This window comes from Bos indicus x Bos taurus, chromosome 19 (genome assembly GCF_003369695.1).
Source record: "Bos indicus x Bos taurus breed Angus x Brahman F1 hybrid chromosome 19, Bos_hybrid_MaternalHap_v2.0, whole genome shotgun sequence".
In the NCBI taxonomy this organism is placed as follows: Eukaryota; Metazoa; Chordata; class Mammalia; order Artiodactyla; family Bovidae; genus Bos; species Bos indicus x Bos taurus.
Window position 1 is genome coordinate 55,073,743 of NC_040094.1, and position 21,275 is coordinate 55,095,017.

The following is a 21,275-nucleotide window of genomic DNA, read 5'->3' on the forward strand; positions in this document are numbered from 1 at the left end:
TTTCAAATCTTTTTCTAGTACTCCTGACCCCTTAACCACAAATCTTTTTTTTAACTGAGAGATGAGCATCAAGTATTCTAAGAGGCACGTTTGCCTGTTCTTCTGTCTGGGAGGGTTTCAGGTCAAGATGAGTGGATGCAGGAGCCTGGGGCTTGGTTGGAAAAGATGAAGCCTTGGTTTGTGCTGCCAGCTGGGGCTGTGAGGTCAGGTTTTATTTTGTGAAACAGACACTTGACAATTCAGGAGCCAGGAAGACCAGCTCTGCCGTGCCTTGGGAAACGGGCAGTGGGCAGCTTATGGGAGGGTGGGGTGGGCCTGGGCTGTGGGTGTGCCCCATGCAGAGGGGGTCCCAGTTCCCCACCCTTACCCTAGCTTCTCCCTCCCACTGGCTTGGTTACAGAGGTGCAGTACCACAGTCAGACCATAATCCCCAAACCCTGTTAGTTTTTACTCGGGGTTTTGAAACTATTGGGGCCCTCTTTTGACAGCTCCCTCTCACTGTTGGAAAGGGGAAGTCCAGAGTTGCCTCGGGGGCCCTAGCCTCCTGCCTGAGCGGAGCTCATTCCCAGGCATGGGCTGGGCAGTTAGGTCAGCTCCCCAAGGGTCTGAGATGGGCTGCAGGGGTTCCAAGCCCTGTCTACAGGAAGCAGAGGACCCTTGCCCCTCCAGGGGCACGCCAGGACCCTGGCAAGGCGGCCCAGAAAAGCCATGTTGTTTACAAGCTGAGCACAGTTGCTATTTTAAGATGCTGATGGAGGGCAGTGTGAGGCATGAGACCCCAGGCGGGGTGGGGGTGGGGGGAGCTGCTGGGCACAGTGGAGGGGCAGGCTGCCACAACTTAGGTTCCGTAAGGCCTCAGCTGCAGCTTGTACCTTGCACCTGTGGAATTTCTCTTCCTTCCAGCCCTAAGGAGAGGCCCCACCAATGACAATGGAGATTATGAATGAGAAAACCATTTATTCCATCTCCAGAATTAGTCTAACAGAATCCAAGGGTGCTGTGTGTCCTTCCCCCAAGGCTTTGTAATATACATTCAGAGCAGCCTGGGGGCTGTGGGTACATCCCACACCTCCTGACAGACCTGGGATATTTACATAAAGCTGGGTGTTGTCAGGCAAAGCCCCTCTCTGCAGCCACAGGGCGGGATCAGAGACAGGGTCTCCCAAGGGTGGGCACCAGCCCTGCCCCTCGGCTGCCAGGAAGGTGACCCAGAGGCACTGGCACAGAGTGTGACCACAGGTCCAAGCGAGCAGACACTTCAGCAGTGAGCACGGCTGGCTGCCCGAAGAGCAGGCAGGGGGCTGAGGCGGAACAAACCTGAGTGAGGAGGGAAGGAGCCCCGGCCCAGTGCCTGCAGCAGGAGCGAGGAGAAGGCCCCGCAGCCTCGTCTTTGGCAGAGAACCCCAAATGGCTGCAGCCACCAGCGCCTGGACGTGGGCCCGGCTCCTGGGCTGGGGAGAAGCTAAGGCACTTGTCAAAACAGCATATTGGGCGCCTGGAGCTATTCCCGGTGGGGATGCCGGTCATTAAAAGCAACAAAAACCCTTTCCTAAAAAATGCCCTCGAGGAGTGGTGGGTGAAGCCCTTGGGGCACAGGCACTTCAGGGCTCTCTCTCCAGGCCCTGTGTCAGTTCGGACATCGAGAGGGGCCAGCGGCCCTAGGAGCCAAGCCTTGGGGGAGGAGCCGGGGAGGAGGGGAGGCCCCCAGGCACCCTCCTCCCTCCCCATACCATCCTGGCTGCAGCTCAGTACACAGGGGGCGGCTGGTAGCCCTCGGTGCTCTCGGCGTTCTGGGTGAAGGGCGGCTGCTGGTAGGTGTCCGCAGGCACGCCTGGGTAGGAGGCGTAGGCCGTGCTCGGGTCCGGAGTGGGGTCCACGTAGTTCTGGATGAATTCGTCCACTCCAGCCTTGTAGCGCTGGTAGGCCAGGAAGGCCAGCACGCACTGCAGGGAGCCCCGAGGTTTGGGTAACTCAGCCCTGCACCACCCTTCACCAGAGACACCAGGACCCTGTCCCGCCCTGGGTCCACTTACCCAGGAGAAGATGGAGAAGAAGCTGAAGGTGATGGCCGCCCGGGCTGAGTCGGCTTCTACATGCACATCGTTCTTCTTGGTGGCCGCCCACTGATTGGTGAGGAAGCAGAAGCCAACGAACCACAGGAAGGTCCAGAGAGCTGGGGCGAAGGCCAAGAGGGGAGGGTTAGCTCCACAGAGCGGCAGGAGGACAGGGGCCCCCTGGGAGCAAGAAGCCTCCAGGGCTGTAGAGGTGCTGATTCAGAAGCTGGGGTGGGGACAGGATGCCATCTCTAGGGCTCTGCTCCAAGCCCAACTCAGCTCCAGGGGGTTTCAGCAGACACTGAGAAATCCTTGTGTGCCAGCCTGACCGTGGGCGAGGTCAGGAGACCCAGGGCTGCTCCCACCCCTCCCCAGCCTGCAGTCACAGCCCCCTAGAGCTTCTGGGAACACTGCTGTTCCTGTTCACCCCAAGGTCAAGTGGAGCTGCAGCCAGCTGGCCGGTACCTGAGAAGAGCAGGTCACCGATGACCAGGTACTTTCGGTCAGTGGCATTGCTGATCTGGGGGAAGTAGATGTCGACCACAAAGAAGAAGGCCGAGGCCAGGAAGGCCAGCACCCCAATGGCGCTGCCGTAGCGGCAGGCGTCCTCGTTGCGGTTGAACACGCAGTACTGCTGCTGGGAATCGTGGGTGTTGCTGTAGCCCTCGCCGAAGATGCATGAGAACACGATCAAGGCAAAGACCTGAGCAGGAGGCAGGGGAAGGGCTGAGTGACTGCCACCCTTGTGGGCCACACCCCCAGGTGGCACACGGAGTGGGACCCTGATGGGAGGGGACACTGGCCTCCCCGATCCTGCTTTTCCCCTGCTGGAGCTTGGTGACCCAGCCCTTCCTGAACTTGGGGAGCGAGTCCCCTCCCCACTCCCTTCTCCAGACACCCGTTATAAGGGGCATGGATTCCTGGGGATTGCTGGACTGAGGACAGTGGGGAGTGCAGGGGGGTCTCCTGGGAGGTGACGGCCCACCCCGCTGTCTGCCTGGGGGATGGCTCTGCTGGACCACTCCCACTTGTAGTGAGTTTTAAGCGGGATGGCTCACAAAGTCAGAGTAACCCAAGCTTGGAGTCTCACCCCCTGATCACCACCTGCCTGTCACCTCTACAGCGCCAGCCTCTGCCTGAAAACCCAGTGATGGAGAACTCCTTCCACTTCAGGAAAACCATGCCTCTGAACTGAAACCATGTCCCCAGACTGCCAACTCCCACGGCCCCCTCCGACTCTTCCCTGCTTCAGGCTGGGCTCCCCAGTTTGGCCAGTCTTCCTCCTACGAAGAATTCTGGGCTCTTTGGCATCCTGGCCCCTGGCCTCCCAGGGAATCCCTGTTGGCTTCTGCCCATAGCTGGTCCTACCCACACAGGGCACCTCAGGTGGGTCTGCCCAGCAGGCCCGTGGACACAGCTCTGTACTCAGACCCTGGAGGCACTGGGGTAGGGGGGTCAAGAGTGTGCAGCACCCACAACCCTGGGAGGGGCTCCAGGCCCTTGGGAACAGCCTCACATCACCTGTCTCCACCTCAAACTGAAAGGCTACCGCCCAACTCAGCCATATGTGAGTCTGGACACCTGGCTCCCTCTGGGACTAGCCCAGGCCTCTCCCCCGCCTGCCCTGCCTGTCTGCACAAGGCCCTCTCAATAAGCTCCGGAGCTGGCAGTCACAAGCCCCACCCCCAGCTGGAGATGAAGCCGGAACTCTGGATGCTGGGAGCAGTGTGCCAGCCTGACTCCTGGCACTGCCATCCCGAAACATGGGCATCTGCTCCTGGGGTCAGACCCCACAGGTCAGGCAGAATGCGGATGAGGGTGTCACCAGGGCAACTCACAGGGCTCCAGCCCCAGGCAGGTGCGGTGTGGCTACCTTAGGCCCAGCCCTCTGCCTGCGCGCTTCCTAACACCTTGTCCAGCTTTGAGCTCTGGTTGTCCAAGAGCAGGGGACCTCCCACCAACCCCCTGCCCCAGTAACCTGGTGCTGGAGCGGCTCACCCAGCTCAGGCGGAGGGGCACAGACTAGGGTCACTTGACCTTGGGTGGGGAAGCAGACCCATGGGCTGCTCTTGAGTGGAAGACAGACTCTGTTTCAGGGCGGCCAGGCCTTCCCCCGCAACCCCCTGCACCCCACGTGGCTTCGGAAAGCCCCCCTCCGGATGAATTCCCCCAGGCTGGGAGTCGCGGCACGCTGGCCACCTGTCCTGGAGCCGCCTCAAACTCCTCCCATTGCCAGCAGGGCGATAGGCCTGCTCCCGGCGGCGCCTCCAGGGCCACCCGGTGCCCGGGCCGGGAGATGGGGGTGGCAGGGCCCCGGGTGGGAGGCGGCAGGGATCGGAGTGGGGGGACCGGCGGGGCCTCGGGGTGCGGGTGGTGGTGAGCGGCTGCAGGGTCCCGGGCCCCGATCGCCCGCCCCGCGCGCCGTTCCCACACCCGGGCCTCGGCCGCTGCCACCTGTCGCGCTCTCAGGCGCGCGGAGGCCCCCTCGCCCTCGCCGCCCCCGGCCTGGCGACGAAGTAGGGTCCCCGCGGCCCCGCACCCCGGCTCACCAAGCACACGGCGCGCACCACCACCTGCGGCTGCGTCAGGAAGCGTCGCAGGTCGAAGGAGCCGCCCGCCCTGGGCGCGCCGTAAGCCCCGCTCTCCATGTCGCCGCCGCCGCCACCCCGCCGCCGCCGCCGCGGACCGCCGAGGAGCCAGGCGGCCTCCCCGCCCCCGACTCGACTCCTCCCCTGGGGGCGTGGCCAGAGCCGCCCCAGGGACCGAGGGCAAAGTGCCGCCCAAGGCGAGCGGCGGTGCCGAGGCGGCCGCAGGGCCCCGACCGCCTGGCCTGGCCTGCGCTGCCAGCGACCGAAATCAGTCCAGCGGCCGCGGGCTCATTGTCCAGCCCATGTCTCGGCCGGGGTCTCGTCCCTCTGCGATGCTGGCCCGCAGAGTTGCTGGAAAGGGTTCAGAGAGTCCCTGGGAAGAGAGGGTCGCAAGGAGGGCTCGCCCCTCTGCTCCAGCCACTCTTTGCCCTTGCATCCCCGCCTCCTCCTCCAAGAAGTTCCGCTAGACGCCCGTCTGGGTCCCACCTGTCTACGGCCCAGGCTCTTATGCACTCCCTTTCTTCTCCCCTGTTCTACCCCAGCCCTGGGGCCACAGCCTGGACCCCTCCCCGCCTGGCCTGTCACTCTTTCCTCCTCTCTGGAGCTAAGCCTGCGAGGGGGTCGAGACCACAGTTCAGTTCACTTGCTTAGTCGTGTCCGACTCTTTGCGACCCCATGAACCGCAGCACACCAGGCCTCCCTATACATCACCAACTCCAGGAGTTTACTCAAACTCATGTACATTGAGTCAGTGATGCCATCCAACCACCTCATTCTCTGTTGTCCCCTTCTCTTGCCTTCAATCTTTCCCAGCATCTGGGTCTTTTCAAATGAGTCAGTTCTTCGCATCACGTGGCCAAAGTACTGGAGTTTCAGTTTCAACATCAGTCCTTCCAATGAATATTCAGGACTGATTTCCTTTAGGATGGACTGGTTGGATCTCCTTGCAGTCCAAAGGACTCTCAAGAGTCTTCTCCAACACCACGGCCCCTCCCAATCTTCCCGGACCCAGCCTACCCTGGAGGCCTTGTAGGGAGGGCTTTGTGTGGGCCAACTACCAGGCTCCAAGCTGGTGTGCGGACAGAAAGGAAGTTCCCAGGGTGACAGGCAGGGGGCAGAGTTTAATCCAGTTCTTTCCGGAAATGGCTCAGAGCTTCCAAACTGGAATGACTGTTTGTCTGGTGAGTGGGTGGGGAGTGGGGGTTGAGTTTGGGGGTTGGGGGCTAGTTCTCCAGGGGCCTCAGGCTGACTCGGCAGGGAGGAGTTCCAGCCATCCTGGTTGCAGGTAAGGCTTAATGAGGGAGTGCTGGCCAGGTGGGGCCCGGAGTCTTCCAGGTGAGCTGGACAGACAGAGGTGGGAGGTGGGGCCAGACGCCACCAGGAGATGGGGCGCCACTCCAGGGAAGAGGAGGGTGGGGAGGCAGTGGCCCTGAGTGGGTAGGTGCCTCTGGGCCTTCACATTCCACCCCACCCTCTTCCCAGACCTGAATGGAGGGTGACAAGCAGCTGAGGCAGGGGCTTACGGAGCCCGCTCCTCCTGAACCTCCCTTCCCCTGCCACCACCCCCATCCCATCCTAAAACCCTCAAACTAGCACCATGTATGTTTGATGAGGAACCCCAGGGCTGCAAGATCTAGGCTGGTGGGCTTTTCCATTATTCTTTTCTTCATTTCTTCAAATGGAGGGTCATTCCACAGGGAGCAAGGCCCAGGGCTCTCTCTCCTTGGGGCTGTACCCAGCCCGCATCTTCTGGTCCCAACCTTGATGACAAAGGGGCTGAGCCTCCAGGTGAGGCTAGCACACTTCCCAGCCATCCCCTTCCCAAGGCCTCCAGAGATTTTATCGGTGCCAAGTGCATTAGTGCCCTGGGCAGGAGGAGGGGCAGGAGGCTTAGTCACTATACTAAATAAAGGGGGGCACCGAATCACCTGGAAAGTAAGCACTGGCCCCTGGTCTCTACACCCCACATTATAAAAGGGGAAACAGGCTCAGAGAGCCAACATGGCCCCCCCATGAGCCTGGCATCTGGAAAGCAGAGATTTCGGAAGAGGAGACTTGGAGGTAAGACAAGGAGAGTTTCAAGGACAGACTTCTGGAGAAAGCCCACTGAAGAGGCTGACCGAGTATTACCAAATTGGTCAACCAGGTCCGCACTGGGGGTCCTAGCCTGGGCTGAGACCCCCGATCTCAGCCGGGGAGCTTCTTTTTCTGATTGGGTTTGCAGACACTAACAAAACCAGTGCTGTGACTGGAACAGCACCAGCTTTATTCAATGGCCAAAGACTGAAGAAGTGGGAACCTAGTTTGTAAATCAATTCAAGCCAATTCAGAGGGAGACACTAAATATATAGGAGGGTTGGAGTAAAAGGGAGGGCTTGGAAAGAGCAAGAGGAATATTTTATCCAAGAACAGGGGTGTGGTTTGGACCTGAAACCGGTGCAGCTCTCCTTTTCAGTCCTTGTAGGGGCTTTTCCAGTTATCGTCATGGTGACTGTCAACCATCCTAGCGCTGGTGGGTGTGTCTTCTAGGTAATGTATAGAGCGTATAATAAGCTCTAGATCTATTGGAAATCTAATCCTCAAAACCCATCGTGGGTCTTGTTGGTGTTAACTGGTTCTTTTTTTTTTTTTTTTTTTTACTTTGCCGCTTCCTCCTGAAACTTAGATAAGACTAGTTGGTTGGTGTTCGAGGGAGGGGCAGGGGTGTGATTCTGGGGTGACAGGCTTGCTAACACAGGAGTGGGGAGGAGGACCAGGAGGCAGCAGTGTCTTAGGAACCACTGGAGGCGACAGGCTTAGGAGGCAGAGGTGACCACTGCCAAAGTCCAGGCAGGTGGAGCACACAGACCGGCAGAGCCTGGGGTTGGGCAGCACAATGGTCATTTACATGGGTTTTCTTACAACAGGAGGTCCCGGTAAGGAATGCCAAACTGACAAGTTACCGCCAGCCCAAAGAATTCAGGAAAGGTCAAAAGGAGAAAGGAGATGATTGTCCATATGTCCTGCCAACCTCCCAGCATCCTTCTCACTGGCGTCCGTCTTGGCTGAGTTACCCACACGCCACCAGGAAGGACCCTGAGTCAGAAGGATTAGCCAGACACAACCCAGAAACTAACCCCATCACTATAAAACCCGAGACTGGGAGCCCAGTGGCAGAGCAGTGCTCCTGGGTTCCCTCGCCCTGCTGCCCTCTTCCCGGGCACCCCTTCCCAGCAAAGTCTCTTGCTTTGTCAGCACATGTGTCTCCTTGGACAGTTTATTTCCAAGTGTTAGACAAGAGCCCACCCTTGGGCCCTGGAGGGGGTCCCCCTTCCTGCAACAACTTTACAAGTCAGTGAAGTCATGGCCTTGGAGAGAGGACCCCAGGAAATCCAGCCCCTGTCTCCAGTCACCAGCTGGAAAGACGGACTGGGTTCCCATGGAGGGTAGAAGCCCCTGGCCCACCCTGGTCGCGGGTGGCCTCATCCTCCTCAGATGGTTGGGAACATGGAAGAGTGCCCCTACCAGAGGCAGCAGACCCCACTGTAAAGCGGTTAGAGCATGATCAGGGTCAGATAAAGCCGCCAATGCACTTCATGGGCACTTGACACACGCTCAGCCCTCAGTAAGCTTTGGCAAGTCACGCCTAGGCAACATGGCCCTTTCATTGCCCTGATGGTGTCATGTGTGCCCATCACACAGTGAGGCCAAACCAAAATGTCAGAGTTTGGAGCAAAGAAAGGTTTATTGCCGGGCCATGCAAGGAGCAGGGAGGAGGAGGGCTCACGCCCCCCACCTCCACCCCCTACCCCACCTCCACCCCCTACCCCACCTCAAACCCTGAACTCCTCAAAGAGTTTCAGCAAACATTATGGGCCAGGGGAAGGAAGAGGGTCTCAGGAGGGTATGTGATCAGTTCTCTGATTGGTGAGGCTGAGGGAACAGGTTGGTGTCACAGAGGTTAGCCTTATCAATCCTTGGGCACCAGAAGGTCCCAGGGTTATGAGCCCATGGTCATCAAGTAATTAATTTCTTCCATTTGGTGGTGGGTTTTAGCATCTGAGAAATTTCTGTGTCTGAGATGTGGGTTATCTGGGTAATGTATGTGGGTTTCCTATGTCTGTTATGTGGTACTTCAGAGAGGAGCTACAACAGAGTACAGATGGGAGAGGGGTCTGTCCCAGGAAGGCCCCAGAGGGTCCTGCCCAATCACAGCGGCAGCCCTGCCCTACCAACCCCCACCAGCTCTGCCCAGCCAGGGCCCCTGTGGGTCCCCTCAGGCCACCAGCAGTTCACTCCTCCCCCATATCCAGCACCCGTTTCCTAGCTGCTTTGCTTGGTCCAGATCAATGTCCAAGAAAAGAAGGCTATGATGGAGATGAGGGTGCCAACCAGCATGAAGATGGGTCCCTGGTGCAGCTTTCCTGTGAAGGAGGCGGGGGCAGCTGGGCTGGACCTGTGTTAGGCCAGGCCAGGGTAGGCATGGACACATCAGGGCACGCTTCCCTGCTCTCAGCACCTCCCACTGACCTACCAGAAGTGGCAGCTGCCCTTCTAGAAACCAAGGGGCCCTCTTACCTGGGAGTACCAGTGTGAAGGGACTGTGTTGGACATCAATGTCATTTTCAGCCTGGCACCAGAACTAGTCCGACGTCTGCTTTGGTGGGAAGGAGAAGTTGGCAGACTCCCCCCGGGTTCAGAATCTGCAGTGTGTGGGTGAGCCTGTCCCTCCTGACCAGTCTGTAGCTGGGCTGCCCGAGGATGCCTGCAGAACACCTCTACCCTGAGGCCTGGTCCGCTGTCCAGCAGGGTGCCTGCAGCTGGGGCACCGGCTCTGGCAAGGTGGGAGAGGGCAGGAGCACAGGTGAGGTTGGGAGACTTTAACACCCTCTCCCCAGCAAATTGCCTCATTACACAATGCCTAATGAGCCTAGAAGGTCTTCCCAGGTGGCTCAGTGGTAAAGAATCCGCCTGCCAAGCAGGAGATGGGGGTTTGATCCATGGGTCGGAAAAATTCCCTGGAGAAGGAAATGGCAATGCCAGTTGAAGGAAATTCCACTCCAGTATTCTTGCCGGGAAAATCCCATGGACAGAGGAGCCTGGTGGGCTACGGTCCCCGGGGTCGCAAAGACACGACTTAGTGACTGAACAGCAATGATGAGCCCAGAGGCCGGACTGGTTACTGTCTCTTCCAGGCAGCCTTCTGGATTACTCCCTCCATCCTGTATCTGAGCTCTACCCTACTTGCGGTATATACCATACAATTTCATATTTGATTTTATGCTCGTGTAGTATATTCTGCGTTGCCAGATTTAGCAACGAAAAATGCAGGACACTCAGTTAATTTTTAATTTCAGGTTAACAATGAGTAAAATTTAGGAAGTCTCTTCAAGATGACTTCTGGGAGATGAGACAGTCCAAAGAGGAAGAAGGAAACCAATGTTTATCAAGAAAATGCTGGTTTGGCAATTCCTCAAAAAATTAAAGAATTACCTTGAAGTGAAGTGAAGAAGTGAAAGTCGCTCAGTCGTGTCCAACTCTTTGCGACCCCATGGACTGTAGCCTGCCAGGCTTCCCTGTCCATGGGGATTCTCCAGGTAAGAATACTGGAGTGGGTAGCCATGCCCTTCTCCAATTACCATATGACCCAGCAATTCCACTCCAAGATATATATCAAAATAATTGAAAATAGGACGCTAACAGATACTTGTACACATATGTTCTGCTGCTGCTGCTAAGTCGCTTCAGTCTTGTCCGACTCTGTGCGACCCCATAGACGGCAGCCCACCAGGCTCCCCCGTCCCTGGGATTCTCCAGGCAACAACACTGGAGTGGGTTGCCATTTCCTTATCCAATGCATGAAAGTGAGAAGTGAAAGTGAAGTCGTTCAGTCGTGTCCAACTCTCAGCGACCTCATGGACTGCAGCCCACCAGGCTCCTCCGTCCATGGGATTTTCCAGGCAGGAGCACTGGAGTGGGGTGCCATCGCCTTCTCCACACACACGTTCACAGCAGCACTGCTCACGACAGCCGAAAGGTGGGAACAGCCCAGATGTCCATCAATGGATGGTGAATAAACACAATGTGACCCATCTCTAAGATGAAATGGTATTCAGTCATAAAAAAGGGATGAAGCAGTGACACCTGCTATTAATACACTATGAATGAATCTTAAAAACATTATACTGAGTGAAATAAGTCAGACCCAAGAGGCCGCATAGTGTATGATTCCATTCGTGCGAAATAGCCAGAACTTTAAAAATCCCCAGAGAATTTCCTGGTGGTTTAGTGCTTAAGACTCTGTGCTTCCACTGCAGGGGACATAGGTTCTATCCCTGGTCAGGGAACTAAGATCCTGTGTGCCACACAGTGTGGCAAAAAGTAATAATAATTATTATTATTATAATAAATAATAAAAAATCCCCAGAGTCAGAAAGCTGATTAGTGGTTAATAGGGGCCAGGGGAGGGGCAATGAGGAATGACTATTTGGTAGTTATGGGGTTTCCTTTTGGGAAATGGACTAAATGCTACTGAATTATTACTTTAAAATGTGTCATGTGAACACCTCAGCTTTTTAAAGAAAAACGAAACTGCTGGAGAAAAAGTCCACCCCTTGGGTTTAGACTCTTTCTGCTCAAAACATTGCTACAGAAATGAAATGAGGACATGAGTAGGAAACATGGAGAAATCTGGAACGCAGGTTGGGAGGGCTGACACTGGATTCAACTTCTAGAGTCAACAGTTTTGTCCTCGCTTGCAGGGGCCAGGTGCTCTGCCAGTCCCGCATATCACCGCCTCCCTGGACTGAGGCAGGAGACCAGAAAGTTAACTATCTGCTGGCTGAACAAAGCAGTTGCTCTCGGGTTACATGCTGAAGTGTGGCATCTGCTCCTTGCATCTGTGATAAAGTGGTGAACCTTGAGTCGTGTGGTCCTGGTGTTCATTGAGGACACCCTGAAGCTGGGATTTCCTCCCAGGATGGGGACAAATGAGGTACAAAGTGGACCAGGCACCTGACAAGCTGACCCAGCATTCAACTCTGATCCTTGGCAGTGGCCTGGAGGCATCGAGGACCTGTCCACCTTCTGAGATCAGAGATCAGAGGTTTCTGCATCCAGATCTACTCTGGTAACTTCATGGTAAACATCTCCGCCATACACATCTTTGCCGCAGGCACTTCCACTACAGACATTTTCATTTCATAACTAATTGTCCATAAGGCAATTCTGCTATAAAAGATAAAATAACTGATTGACTGCTGGGTTTCATTTCTCTGTTGACACAGGACTCCCATGTTTATATTACATAAATCTTAGCCCATGTGACCATACAGAGACAAGTATAGATGTGATGGTCTTAAAGTAATGGGTGATAACAGCTATGTAATATTGACTTGATAGAAAATGCAGTGATAAAACTGAAAGTGTGAAAGGAGAGGATAAAGCCAGATGGCACATTATACTAGAAAACGATAACATATCAGTTTGCAAATCCTTTGGTGATTTGAAAGCACAGAGTTAAACCCCCATTTCCTGTAGAACTTTGGAACGTCTATCAACAGACATGTGACAATGTGCCAAGAGTACACAACAGTGTAAGATTTTTCCCAGCACAGTACAAGCTCTGTTGCAAACAGCATCCTAGTGTTTGGAAACTGATACCTCTCTTAATGAATGAAAAAATTTTAGTGAACGAGAAAAAGTGTGATGCTGAACGAGGAGATGAATCAATGGACAGTGGGGAGGGGGGAGGATAAAATATTATGAACGAAAGACTTGGAAGACAAGTGCTTAGATACAACCCACAAAATAAAATCAGTTATTTATGCTGCATGGCCATGAATCTGCTGCTGCTGCTGCTGCTGCTGCGTCACATCAGTCATGTCCGACTCTGTGTGACCCCATAGACGGCAGCCCACCAGGCCCCTCCATCCCTGGGATTCTCCAGGTAAGAATACTGGAGTGGGTTGCCATTGCCTTCTCCAGGCCATGAATCTACACACATTTTAAAAAATTGTTTTGCTGCCACATGGCATGTGGAATCTTAGTTCCCTAACCAGGGATCGAATCCTTGCCCCCTGCATTAGAAGTGCAGAGTCTTAACCACTGAACCACCAGGGAAGTTCCTACATATGTTTTAAATATATTAAAATATTTTCTGTTTCATACCAAAGTCTTTATTTTTTCAATTCATTTTTCATGGTTCACTGTGTCCTTTTAAATGTCCCTCTTTTATTTACTTTTTATATTCATATGGCAAAATTGCCTTCTGGCCAGCTAGTTAATTAGGTATGTGGTGACGATGCCTAAGACAAAGATGTTTACTGCAAAAATAACTGGACACCACCACACCTACTCTGGGGACATGGGCTGTGGGGGTGGTGGCCAGGCTCCTGCTCCCAGAGGGTCAACATCTGACTCAAAGGGACAGTCAGAAGGCAGGAGGGTATGATCCAGACCACAGGAGATGCTATGGTGGAGGGATCATAAACTCAGAGAAGAGGGACGGAACTAGAGAAACAGGCCACTTTAGGAAAGGCGAGGACTTCAGAAACACAGGGAAAGCAGATGCCCACAGCACCCAGAGAACTCTCCTCCCTGGACCCAGGACCAAAACCCACCCTGCAGCTCCTGGCAGCAGGCATTCATCCATCCACACAGACTCTGCTTGCGAGTAATTTTGTGTTTTGTAGGTAGATCCTGAAGTTGATTTTGATGTAGCAAGCATCTTGGGACTTCCCGGCTAGTTGCTAAGACTCTGGGCTCCCAGTGGAGGGGGCCTGGGTTCTATCCCTGGTCAGGGAACTAGATCCCACGTGCTGTAACTAAGACCCAATGCAGGGCTTCCCTGGTGGCTCAGATGGTAAAAGAATCCGCCTGCAATGCAGGAGGCCTGGGTTCGATCCCTGGGTTGGGAAGGTCCCCTGGAGGAGGGCATGGCAACCTACTCTAGTAATGTTGCCTGGAGAATCCTCATGAACAGAGGAGCCTGGCGGACTACAGTCCATGGGGTCACAAAGAGTCGGACATGACTGAGCACAAAATCCAAGCATCTCTAAGATCTTCCTTTTGACCTGGGCTTGCCCACAGTGAATTCTCTGACAGTGATCAGGATTAAACAAAGGTGCCTTCTGAGTGGGGGCTTGGGAGAGAGGGCTGAATGATGCACGGTGGGTACCTACCAGACTTTTCGAGGAGAATGTGGAGGGGGTGCTCGGGCGGGGGTAGAGATGGTGTATGAAATCCAAATATATACTTCATACATCATCTTCGTCCTGCCAGGAACATTGGCTCTGGAAGTGGTGTGATCAGAAAACTACTCACTGAACAGAAAATTGGAAGAAACTAGAATATGATGTTCTTCAGAGACATTTTCTAGGGATCCTAAAGTTTCTGACCACTAAGTATATTTCTTTCTCCACCAGTGGTTCTCAACCTGGGGTGATCCTGCCTCCAAGGACATTTTTGTGTCTGGGGACAGTTTTGGTTATCACCAATGAGGGGTAAGATGCTCCTGGCATCGAGTTGGGGAGAGGCCAGGGAAGTTGCTAAACTCACTACGATGCACAGGGCAGCCCCTATTAAAAAACCACCCAGCCCCAGTGGCAATAACGTCAACGCTGGGAAACTGGTCTAGACCACCAGCAACAGGTTTGCTAAATCAGGATTCTCCCCTCGCCCAGGGTTGCTCCGTCATCACAAATGTTTTCCCATCTGAGGCTCTTTCTAAACTTCATGAGAACCCTGGATTTTTTTCCGTACTTTTTTTCAAACACTCTTTTGTGCAAAGAAAGAGTTAAGTAAAGCGCTATCTAGAGTTTAATCTAGTCTCTGGGGCACCAGTTTACCGACTGCCACCAACAATTTCATCAATGAGACTCTGGGGTCAAACTGCCAACGGCTCTCTGCCCAAAGACGCTCTTGGGGCCAGAATCTTCCTCCCTGGGGAAATGTGGGACCAGGCTTAAAGGTGATGGTATTTTTTGCCCCCTTCGTTGTGAGCAAATGACCTTGACTTGACAAAAGTGGAAAGAAAAAGCTGGCCCAGCTTCATTTCCATTTCGGTGGCCATTAATAGAAGCCTGATTTACATAAGTTCAGAGACAGGAGCCACTTTCTATTTTCGTTTCCTACAGGGCAGAGCTTTCACTTTTTATTCTGGCCAGGCTTGTGTCGTTCTTCTCTTTTGATTATTTAGTTAATGCATCTAGCCCACCCCCACAGATAACGAGTGGCCTATCATTTAATTAAAAATTCACCAACTGTGTCTGAACATCTGAATGATAGGATGACACACTCAGAATTTGCTCAAGTGACAAGGATTCCCTGGGGACTGGGACCGGAAGTTGAGCCTGGCCAGGGCGGGGCTGATCCAGTGGCTCTACAGAGCCTCCCACTGTTGCTAAAGAAAGAAGGACCCTCTCAGGGCTGTGCCCAGGCCAGGGCAGCAGGGCTACTGCCCAGCTAGGCTCAGAGGCCTTGGAGATGGACCCTGCTTGTTTCTGTGATCACCCAGATGCTTGGAGATTGAAGCCCCAACCCTGGAGGCCCAATTCGTTAGATCTGAGCTGGGGCCCAAGGATCTGATTTTGAATAGGCAGCCTACCTGCTGAAAGTTGAACTGAGTCCTCCAAAAAAGATGTATTCAAGCTGTAACCCCAGGTACTTGTGAACGGGACCTTATTTGGAAATGGGGTCCTTATAGATGGACTCCAGTAACCCATGCTGGTTTAGGGTGGGCCCTTATGAGAGAAGGGGCTTCCCTGGTGGCTCAGGCAGTAAAGAGCCACCTGCAATGCTCCCTGGGTGGGGAAGATCCCCTGGAGAAGGGAATGGCAACCCATTCCAGTATTCTTGCCTGGAGAATTCCATGGACTGAGGAGCCTGGCGGGCTACAATCCATGTGGTTACAAAGAGTCAGACATGCCTGAGCAGCTAACACACACACACAACAAGAAAACAGACAAAGACACATACGCACAGGTCTTGTAAACACAGAGGCAGAATTTGGAGCGATGCTGTCACAAGCCAGGGGATGCCAAGGACTACCACAGCCCCCACAAGCAAGGCTTCAGACTTCTGCCTCCAGAACCAGTAGAGAATCATTTTCTGCATTGTGCTTCCTTAGAGCAGCCCCCTTCCAAGTGATGCTTATGAATGGTCTAGAGCCTCACCCTGGGGATTTCGAAGTGGGTTTTAGGAGTGGAGAGGGGAGGAACAGTCATCAAGACTTCTTTGTGTGTGCTCTGTTTGCATCTGTCCATCAACCAGATGACTGCCTCCAAACATTGTCCTCTGTTCATGGCAGCCCCACAGAAGACTCCAGGCTCCCAGGTCACCCTCATTTTCCTGGCTCACCCTTTCTAAGGCTCTGAAAGTCCTCCTTTGTATGCCACCACTCCTCTTGAAGGATGGTAGGCGCAGTCAGCATCAAATCCCTTAGCTTTCCTCCCACGTCTCACCTTCTGCACCGAATGGACCAGCCTCCCCTTCCCTGGGCGGTGCTTGCACGTACCTACAGCCTTCCCTGCACTGGCTGTGGATGGCGAGGGTGGGCATCCTCTCACATTCCTGGACCACTCTCCCCCTCCCTCCCTAAACACCAGCCTGGAACTCCGTGTCTTCAGATACTGCACCCTGTCCTCTGAGTTGCAATGACCTAGAAAACACCCACCCTCCCTTGAAGACTCTTGCAGCTGGTTCCTGCTACACTCCATACTGCACTTGCCATGATTCCTGGGGAATTCAAATACAGAGAGAGAACCTTTCCAAAATCTTGGCTCTTCCATTCCTTAACATCCAATGTTTCAGGCCCAACTTCTTGCTCCCACTGATAGTAATCAGTAATTGTAAGGCTGCCCTTGACTTCGCCAATCTTTCCGTTGCTCAGACCAAAAACCCAGAAGTCATCTTCCACAGCTCCCTCTTTCCCACCCGCTTCCATCCGTCAGCAATGGCTGTTGGCCTGACCATCAGAATACATCTTGAGCCCTTGGCCAGGCCTCCTGGCTATCACCCAGTCTCTCCTCTGGATCCCAGGACCAGTCTAATGACTCTCTAGGATTCTACCCTTGATCCACATCCCCTCTCTTCTCAACACAGCAGCCGAACGACCCTCTGAAGAGTAAATCAGGTCAAGCCTTCTGCTACACATCCTCCCAACACTTTGCCCACAACGCCATGCCCCTACTCAGGATGACCACTCCACTGCCTCCCCTCCCCTCCTGCTTTTTGGGCTCTGGTCACGCAGGCCCTTGTCTGGACACATACTGTGCCACCACCTCCTTCGTGTCCTTTCTGTGTGTCCCCTTCTCAGAGATGACTTCCCGGTAGATGGTACCCTCCCTCCCCGCCCCCTCCCTTCCCCTCTTTCCGGCTTGCTGTACTCTGGGACCCACCACATTCTAGAGCGCTGTAGAATGTGCTTTTAGGGGGAGGGAGCTGCACCTCCAGAGGCGTGTGGGATCTTAGTTCCCTGAGCAGGAATCCAACCCGTGCCCCCTGCAGTGGAAGAGTGGAGTCTTAACCACTGGACTGCCAGGGAAGTCCCAAATGTGCTTATTTTTATTATCATCTGTCCCCCCGGCCCCCCTAGAATGTAAGCTACTTGAGGGCAAGGATCTGTTCTTTTGTTTTAAGGGGTCTCTGATTTGTTTCCCCACTTTGTGTATCCATCCTGGGGCCCCGAGTAGCACCTGGCACCAAAAGGGCTCAACCAGTACTTGTTGAATGATTGAATGAGTGATTTGTCAGTTGGTCCCTTAGGAATTCAGTTAGCAGGGCTTTGTGGCCAAGAGTCTGAGCAGAAGTCAGGGGCTGGAGGGGGATGGACTGGGTCTACCCAGGTACTTCCCAGAGACCCAGAGGCCTGGGCTGAGATTTGTTCTCATTTTATCGGAAACACCATGATGTGTTTGTTTTTAAAGCAAATGAGGAAACGATAGTTCAGCCTCTGCCGCATTCAAGTGAGACCCACCCTTCAGTGGAGCAGAGGCAGCTGTGGCCACAGCCCTGAGACAGGAGAAGGGACAGGGCCAGTGGACACCAGAGGAGGGCAGCCCCGCTCGGAGACATGGAGAGGAGCAGGTGACTGATCACCTTGACCTTAAGGGTCACAGGGACAGAAGGGGGCATAGGAGATGGCAGGAGAAGGGAGGGGGAGCAGAAAGGTGGAGGGGGAAAGCAGAGGGGTGGAGGCGGCACCAGGAGCATCTTCTCTCCCTGGCTTTGTACCATCAAGCAGCTTTGTGGGGAGTGGGGTGGCGGGGGCGCTGACACCCGCCTGCTGCCTCCGAGAGTCGGGCAGCTTCCCCTTTGCTGCACCTCAGGGCGGGGGTGTGGTGTGGGGAGCCCAGACTTCCTCATTCTCTCACTGCCCTCCTCCTAGGCCAAGGGACCCCAGCAGAATGCCCCACGCCTGCCCTGGGGTCACCCCCACCTACAGGGACTCCCGTTACAGGTCAGTCACTGGGGTAGAGTGATTGGATATACCCCCGGGGGGACATTCCCTCTGCCCCCCTCCACTGGCAATGCCCCCACAGCCCAAGGGGAAGCATATACTTTCCTGGCTCCATGTCACTGTGCCCACCATCCTCTGCTGTCCCTGCCCACACCCCCCTGCTGAGCCATCTCTTCTCCGACCCCCCAGGGCCCTGCAGGGCTTGAGGTTGGGGTTCCAGAACTGTCCAGCTGTCTGGCAGCAGACACCACTCACCAGCAACAACCTCTCACCCTGCCAGCCAAGGTCTCTACCATGGGTGGGGGCCTGACTCCAGGGTCTCCAGCTGGGGGTACTCCTCCCCGCAGTGTGCTGGGTAACTCTCCTCTCTCCTGTGAGGAGCTGCTGGTGGCTGTAGGAGAGGTGAGCGTGGTCAGGAGGACCCAGGAAGGAGAGACAGCCAGAGCCTGCCCAGAGAGCCTTGTCCTGAGCTCAGAGGAGGCCCAGGACCTCACAAACATCTTCACTCATAGAAGCTCTTTGAAGCCCAGAGCATTTTGTCTCCCGAACCCATTTTGCAGATGAGTAAAGAGTGGGCCCAGAATGGCAGTAATTGGGGTACATATGCATGCAATAGGGGCTTCCCCGCTGGCTCAGTCAGTAAAGAATCCGCCTGCAGTGCAGGAGACCTGGGTTTGATCCCTGGGTCAGGAAGATCCCCAGAAGAAGGAAATGGCTACCCACTCCAGGATGCTTGCCTGGAGAATCCCATGGACAGAGGAGCCTGGCGGGCTGTGGTCCACGGGGTTGCAAGAGTCAGATACAACTTAGTGACTAAACCAACATGCATTCAATAAGGGGCTGGTCTGTGACTCGAGCCCAAATCCTCCCCTCTCTGTCTTGCGCTTCTGGAGTTGTCTGGGCCTTTGGGTCCCCCTCTTCTGTGCTCTCTAGACCCCTGGACCTTGAGCCTGCCACTTCAAGGCCTTGGCAGCAGCCCCTCCCACGATGTCCCTGAGCAGCTCACCTAGGGCCGCCAAAGAGAGCAGCAGCAGGAGCTTCAGGCCTCTGACGGACTGCCCTCTGCCCAGCAAGCAAGAGTTTCCTTGATCGAAGCCCTCTACCCAGAGCCCCTGGGTGCTCCCTGGGTGGGTGCATGCCGGCAGTGGGGAGATAACCTGGAGACCACAGCACCCCGGGGCTGGGCCCAGAACAGCAATGCTCCCCACACCCCCAGGGCATTAGGAGGGGCTCAGAGCCAATCCAGGGCTCACGGTTGCCACCACTCTAGGACCCTGGGAAGAAGATGCCCACATCCTAACCCTGGAGTACGTTCTGGTAGCTGGCCAGGGGGATGGCATTTGCTAACCTGCTGGTTTTGGGATGAGGGGATTATCCCAGAGTAGCGAGGGGGGCCTGATATAATTACGCTGTGTGCTTGGCGTGCTCAGTTGTGCCCGCCAGGCTCCTCTGTCCATGGGATTCTCCAGGCAAGAATACTGGAGTGGGTGGCCATTTCCTTCTCCAGGGGATCTTCCTGACCCAGGGATTGAATCTGCGTCTCCTGTGTCTCTTGCGTTGGCAGGCAGATTCTTGAGCCACTTGGGAAGCCTGATGGAATCATGAGGGTCCTTTTGAAGGAATGGACCCCTTAGGGCTGGGGGCTCAGGGCAGAGAGAAGGGAGGGAACGGGTGAGGTGGGGGTCAGCACCCAGCCAATCCCACAGTGGCACCAGCGTCCCCAAGGAGGACGGGCACCTCCCCAACCAGGCCTTTTTTTAATGAATGAAATGACTTTACTGAAACACTCCCTGTTATACACTGATGTACTTGCATGCGTTTTTTTCCTGCTCTCATGGAATGTGGATCTTTGATCTGTACACAGATGCCTTCCTCGAGGACAATGTCCTGACGCCAGGGAACCATTCGCTTTCCTTGCAGGCTCTTCTCTCATCCAGAACCTCACAGGTCAATGACACTGGCACCTCAGCACAGCCCCGGAAGGGGCACCTGACCCAAGAAAGGCCAGCTACCCTTGCCTGGGCCCCTGGGTGTGGCTGGGGAGCGGCCGCTGGGGCCCATGAGGTCTGGGCGTGTCAGGAAGCTGGTCTGGCAGGATGACCCAGCCCACCTGCCAGCAGCAGGAAGGATGTGGGTGGGGTGGGGGGTTCGGGGGTGGGAACTAGAACCTGGACACAGTGTCCTGGAGCTCCCCTGGGGACTAGCTTTATCTGTCACCTTGGTCGTCCCTTGTCCCCAGTGGGCAAGAATTGCTACCCAGAATCCTGACTTGTACCCCTGGGGACGTGCCCTGGGGACCCATCTACGTCTCTGCATTTGGGGAGCAAGAGCTAACAGTCTCTTAGCTTCCCAGTGAATTCCCTCCCAGAGTCTGTTCTCACTCTGATGAGAGGGGTGGGGGAAGGAGTTGAGGATTCCAGACAGAGGGGTGGCCTCAGCTGCCGGCAGGCTGTGGCCTGAAGGCTGAGAAGCTCGAGGTTTTTCCTCTACATTGTGCTCAAGGCATCGGGTTCGAGCTGAGGCCGCTCATGAAAAGCCTCCCCCTTTTATCGATGTATTTGAGGAGCCGGGGCAGAGAGCGGCGGGTGGCCTCGAAGGACACTTCCCTCAGGCCTTGGTGGAACCAGGGCCATCTTTCTCGCCCCGCCCCGGGTGCCCCTCTCCAGCCATCACCTGTGTGCCCCTCAGATGGGGGCCGAGACTGTTCTGCGCCCCTTTGCTACGGGCTGCAGGTGTGACAGCACTCAACAGGCGCCCCAGGTGAGCCCGGGTCACCCAGATGGAGCAGAGTTGGGGTGTCCTCAGAGCTCTCCTGTCATCCACTGGACTGACATTTTGTGATTTCTGCCCACAGAGGGCATCTCGCCTATAAAAGACGGCCTTACCAGCATCTCCTTGTTTGCCTCGCGTCCCATTCCTGGGAGGGTCCCCTGAGTGGGAGTCTGTGCTGGACTCCCTTGGCTGGTGTAGCTGGGAGCCCTTTCAGGGCTGGGCAGGGAGAGTGTGGGGCCCCCAAGGTGGAGGTGCTGGGGTTTCTGCCTTCCTGCACCTGTACTGGGCTCTTGCACCTGGAGACACCCGGGCTTCACCTACTGCAGTAGCCCCATGGCCTCCCCCTGCCCACGTATGTCTTGTTTGCTACTGGTGGAGAGGCTCAAAGTCGTTACCTGCCCCCTGACTCTCCAAGCCCAGCCC

At 55.2% G+C, this 21,275-nt stretch overlaps 1 protein-coding gene and 1 long non-coding RNA gene across 2 annotated transcripts; one reads left to right on the forward strand and one right to left on the reverse strand.

Annotated features, from left to right (window-relative positions):
- Positions 1-937: 937 nt before the first annotated feature.
- SYNGR2 (synaptogyrin 2) lies at positions 938-4,775 on the reverse strand. The gene is made up of 4 exons (XM_027518396.1): positions 4,604-4,775; positions 2,520-2,757; positions 2,034-2,173; positions 938-1,943 (listed from the first exon to the last, which is right to left on the reverse strand). The coding sequence occupies exons 1-4, from the start codon at positions 4,700-4,702 to the stop codon at positions 1,746-1,748; spliced, it is 675 nt and encodes a 224-aa protein (XP_027374197.1). The 5' UTR covers positions 4,703-4,775; the 3' UTR covers positions 938-1,745.
- Positions 4,776-5,557: 782 nt separating this feature from the next.
- Positions 5,558-11,874, forward strand: LOC113878211. Its single transcript, XR_003506940.1, has 3 exons — positions 5,558-5,823; positions 9,979-10,218; positions 11,383-11,874. It is a non-coding gene; the product is annotated as an uncharacterized LOC113878211 (long non-coding RNA).
- Positions 11,875-21,275: the final 9,401 nt, after the last annotated feature.

What these genes read in the sequence shown, in the direction of transcription:
- SYNGR2 (XM_027518396.1), bottom strand. Translation starts at nt 4,702, where the DNA reads ATGGAGAGCGGGGCTTACGGCGCGCCCAGGGCGGGCGGCTCCTTCGAC. An exon ending in TGGTGCGCGCCGTGTGCTTG is followed by an intron (nt 2,758 to 4,603) that starts GTGAGCCGGGGT and finishes CCTCCTGCTCAG; the next exon opens with GTCTTTGCCTTGATCGTGTT. An exon ending in CGGTGACCTGCTCTTCTCAG is followed by an intron (nt 2,174 to 2,519) that starts GTACCGGCCAGC and finishes CCTTCGCCCCAG; the next exon opens with CTCTCTGGACCTTCCTGTGG.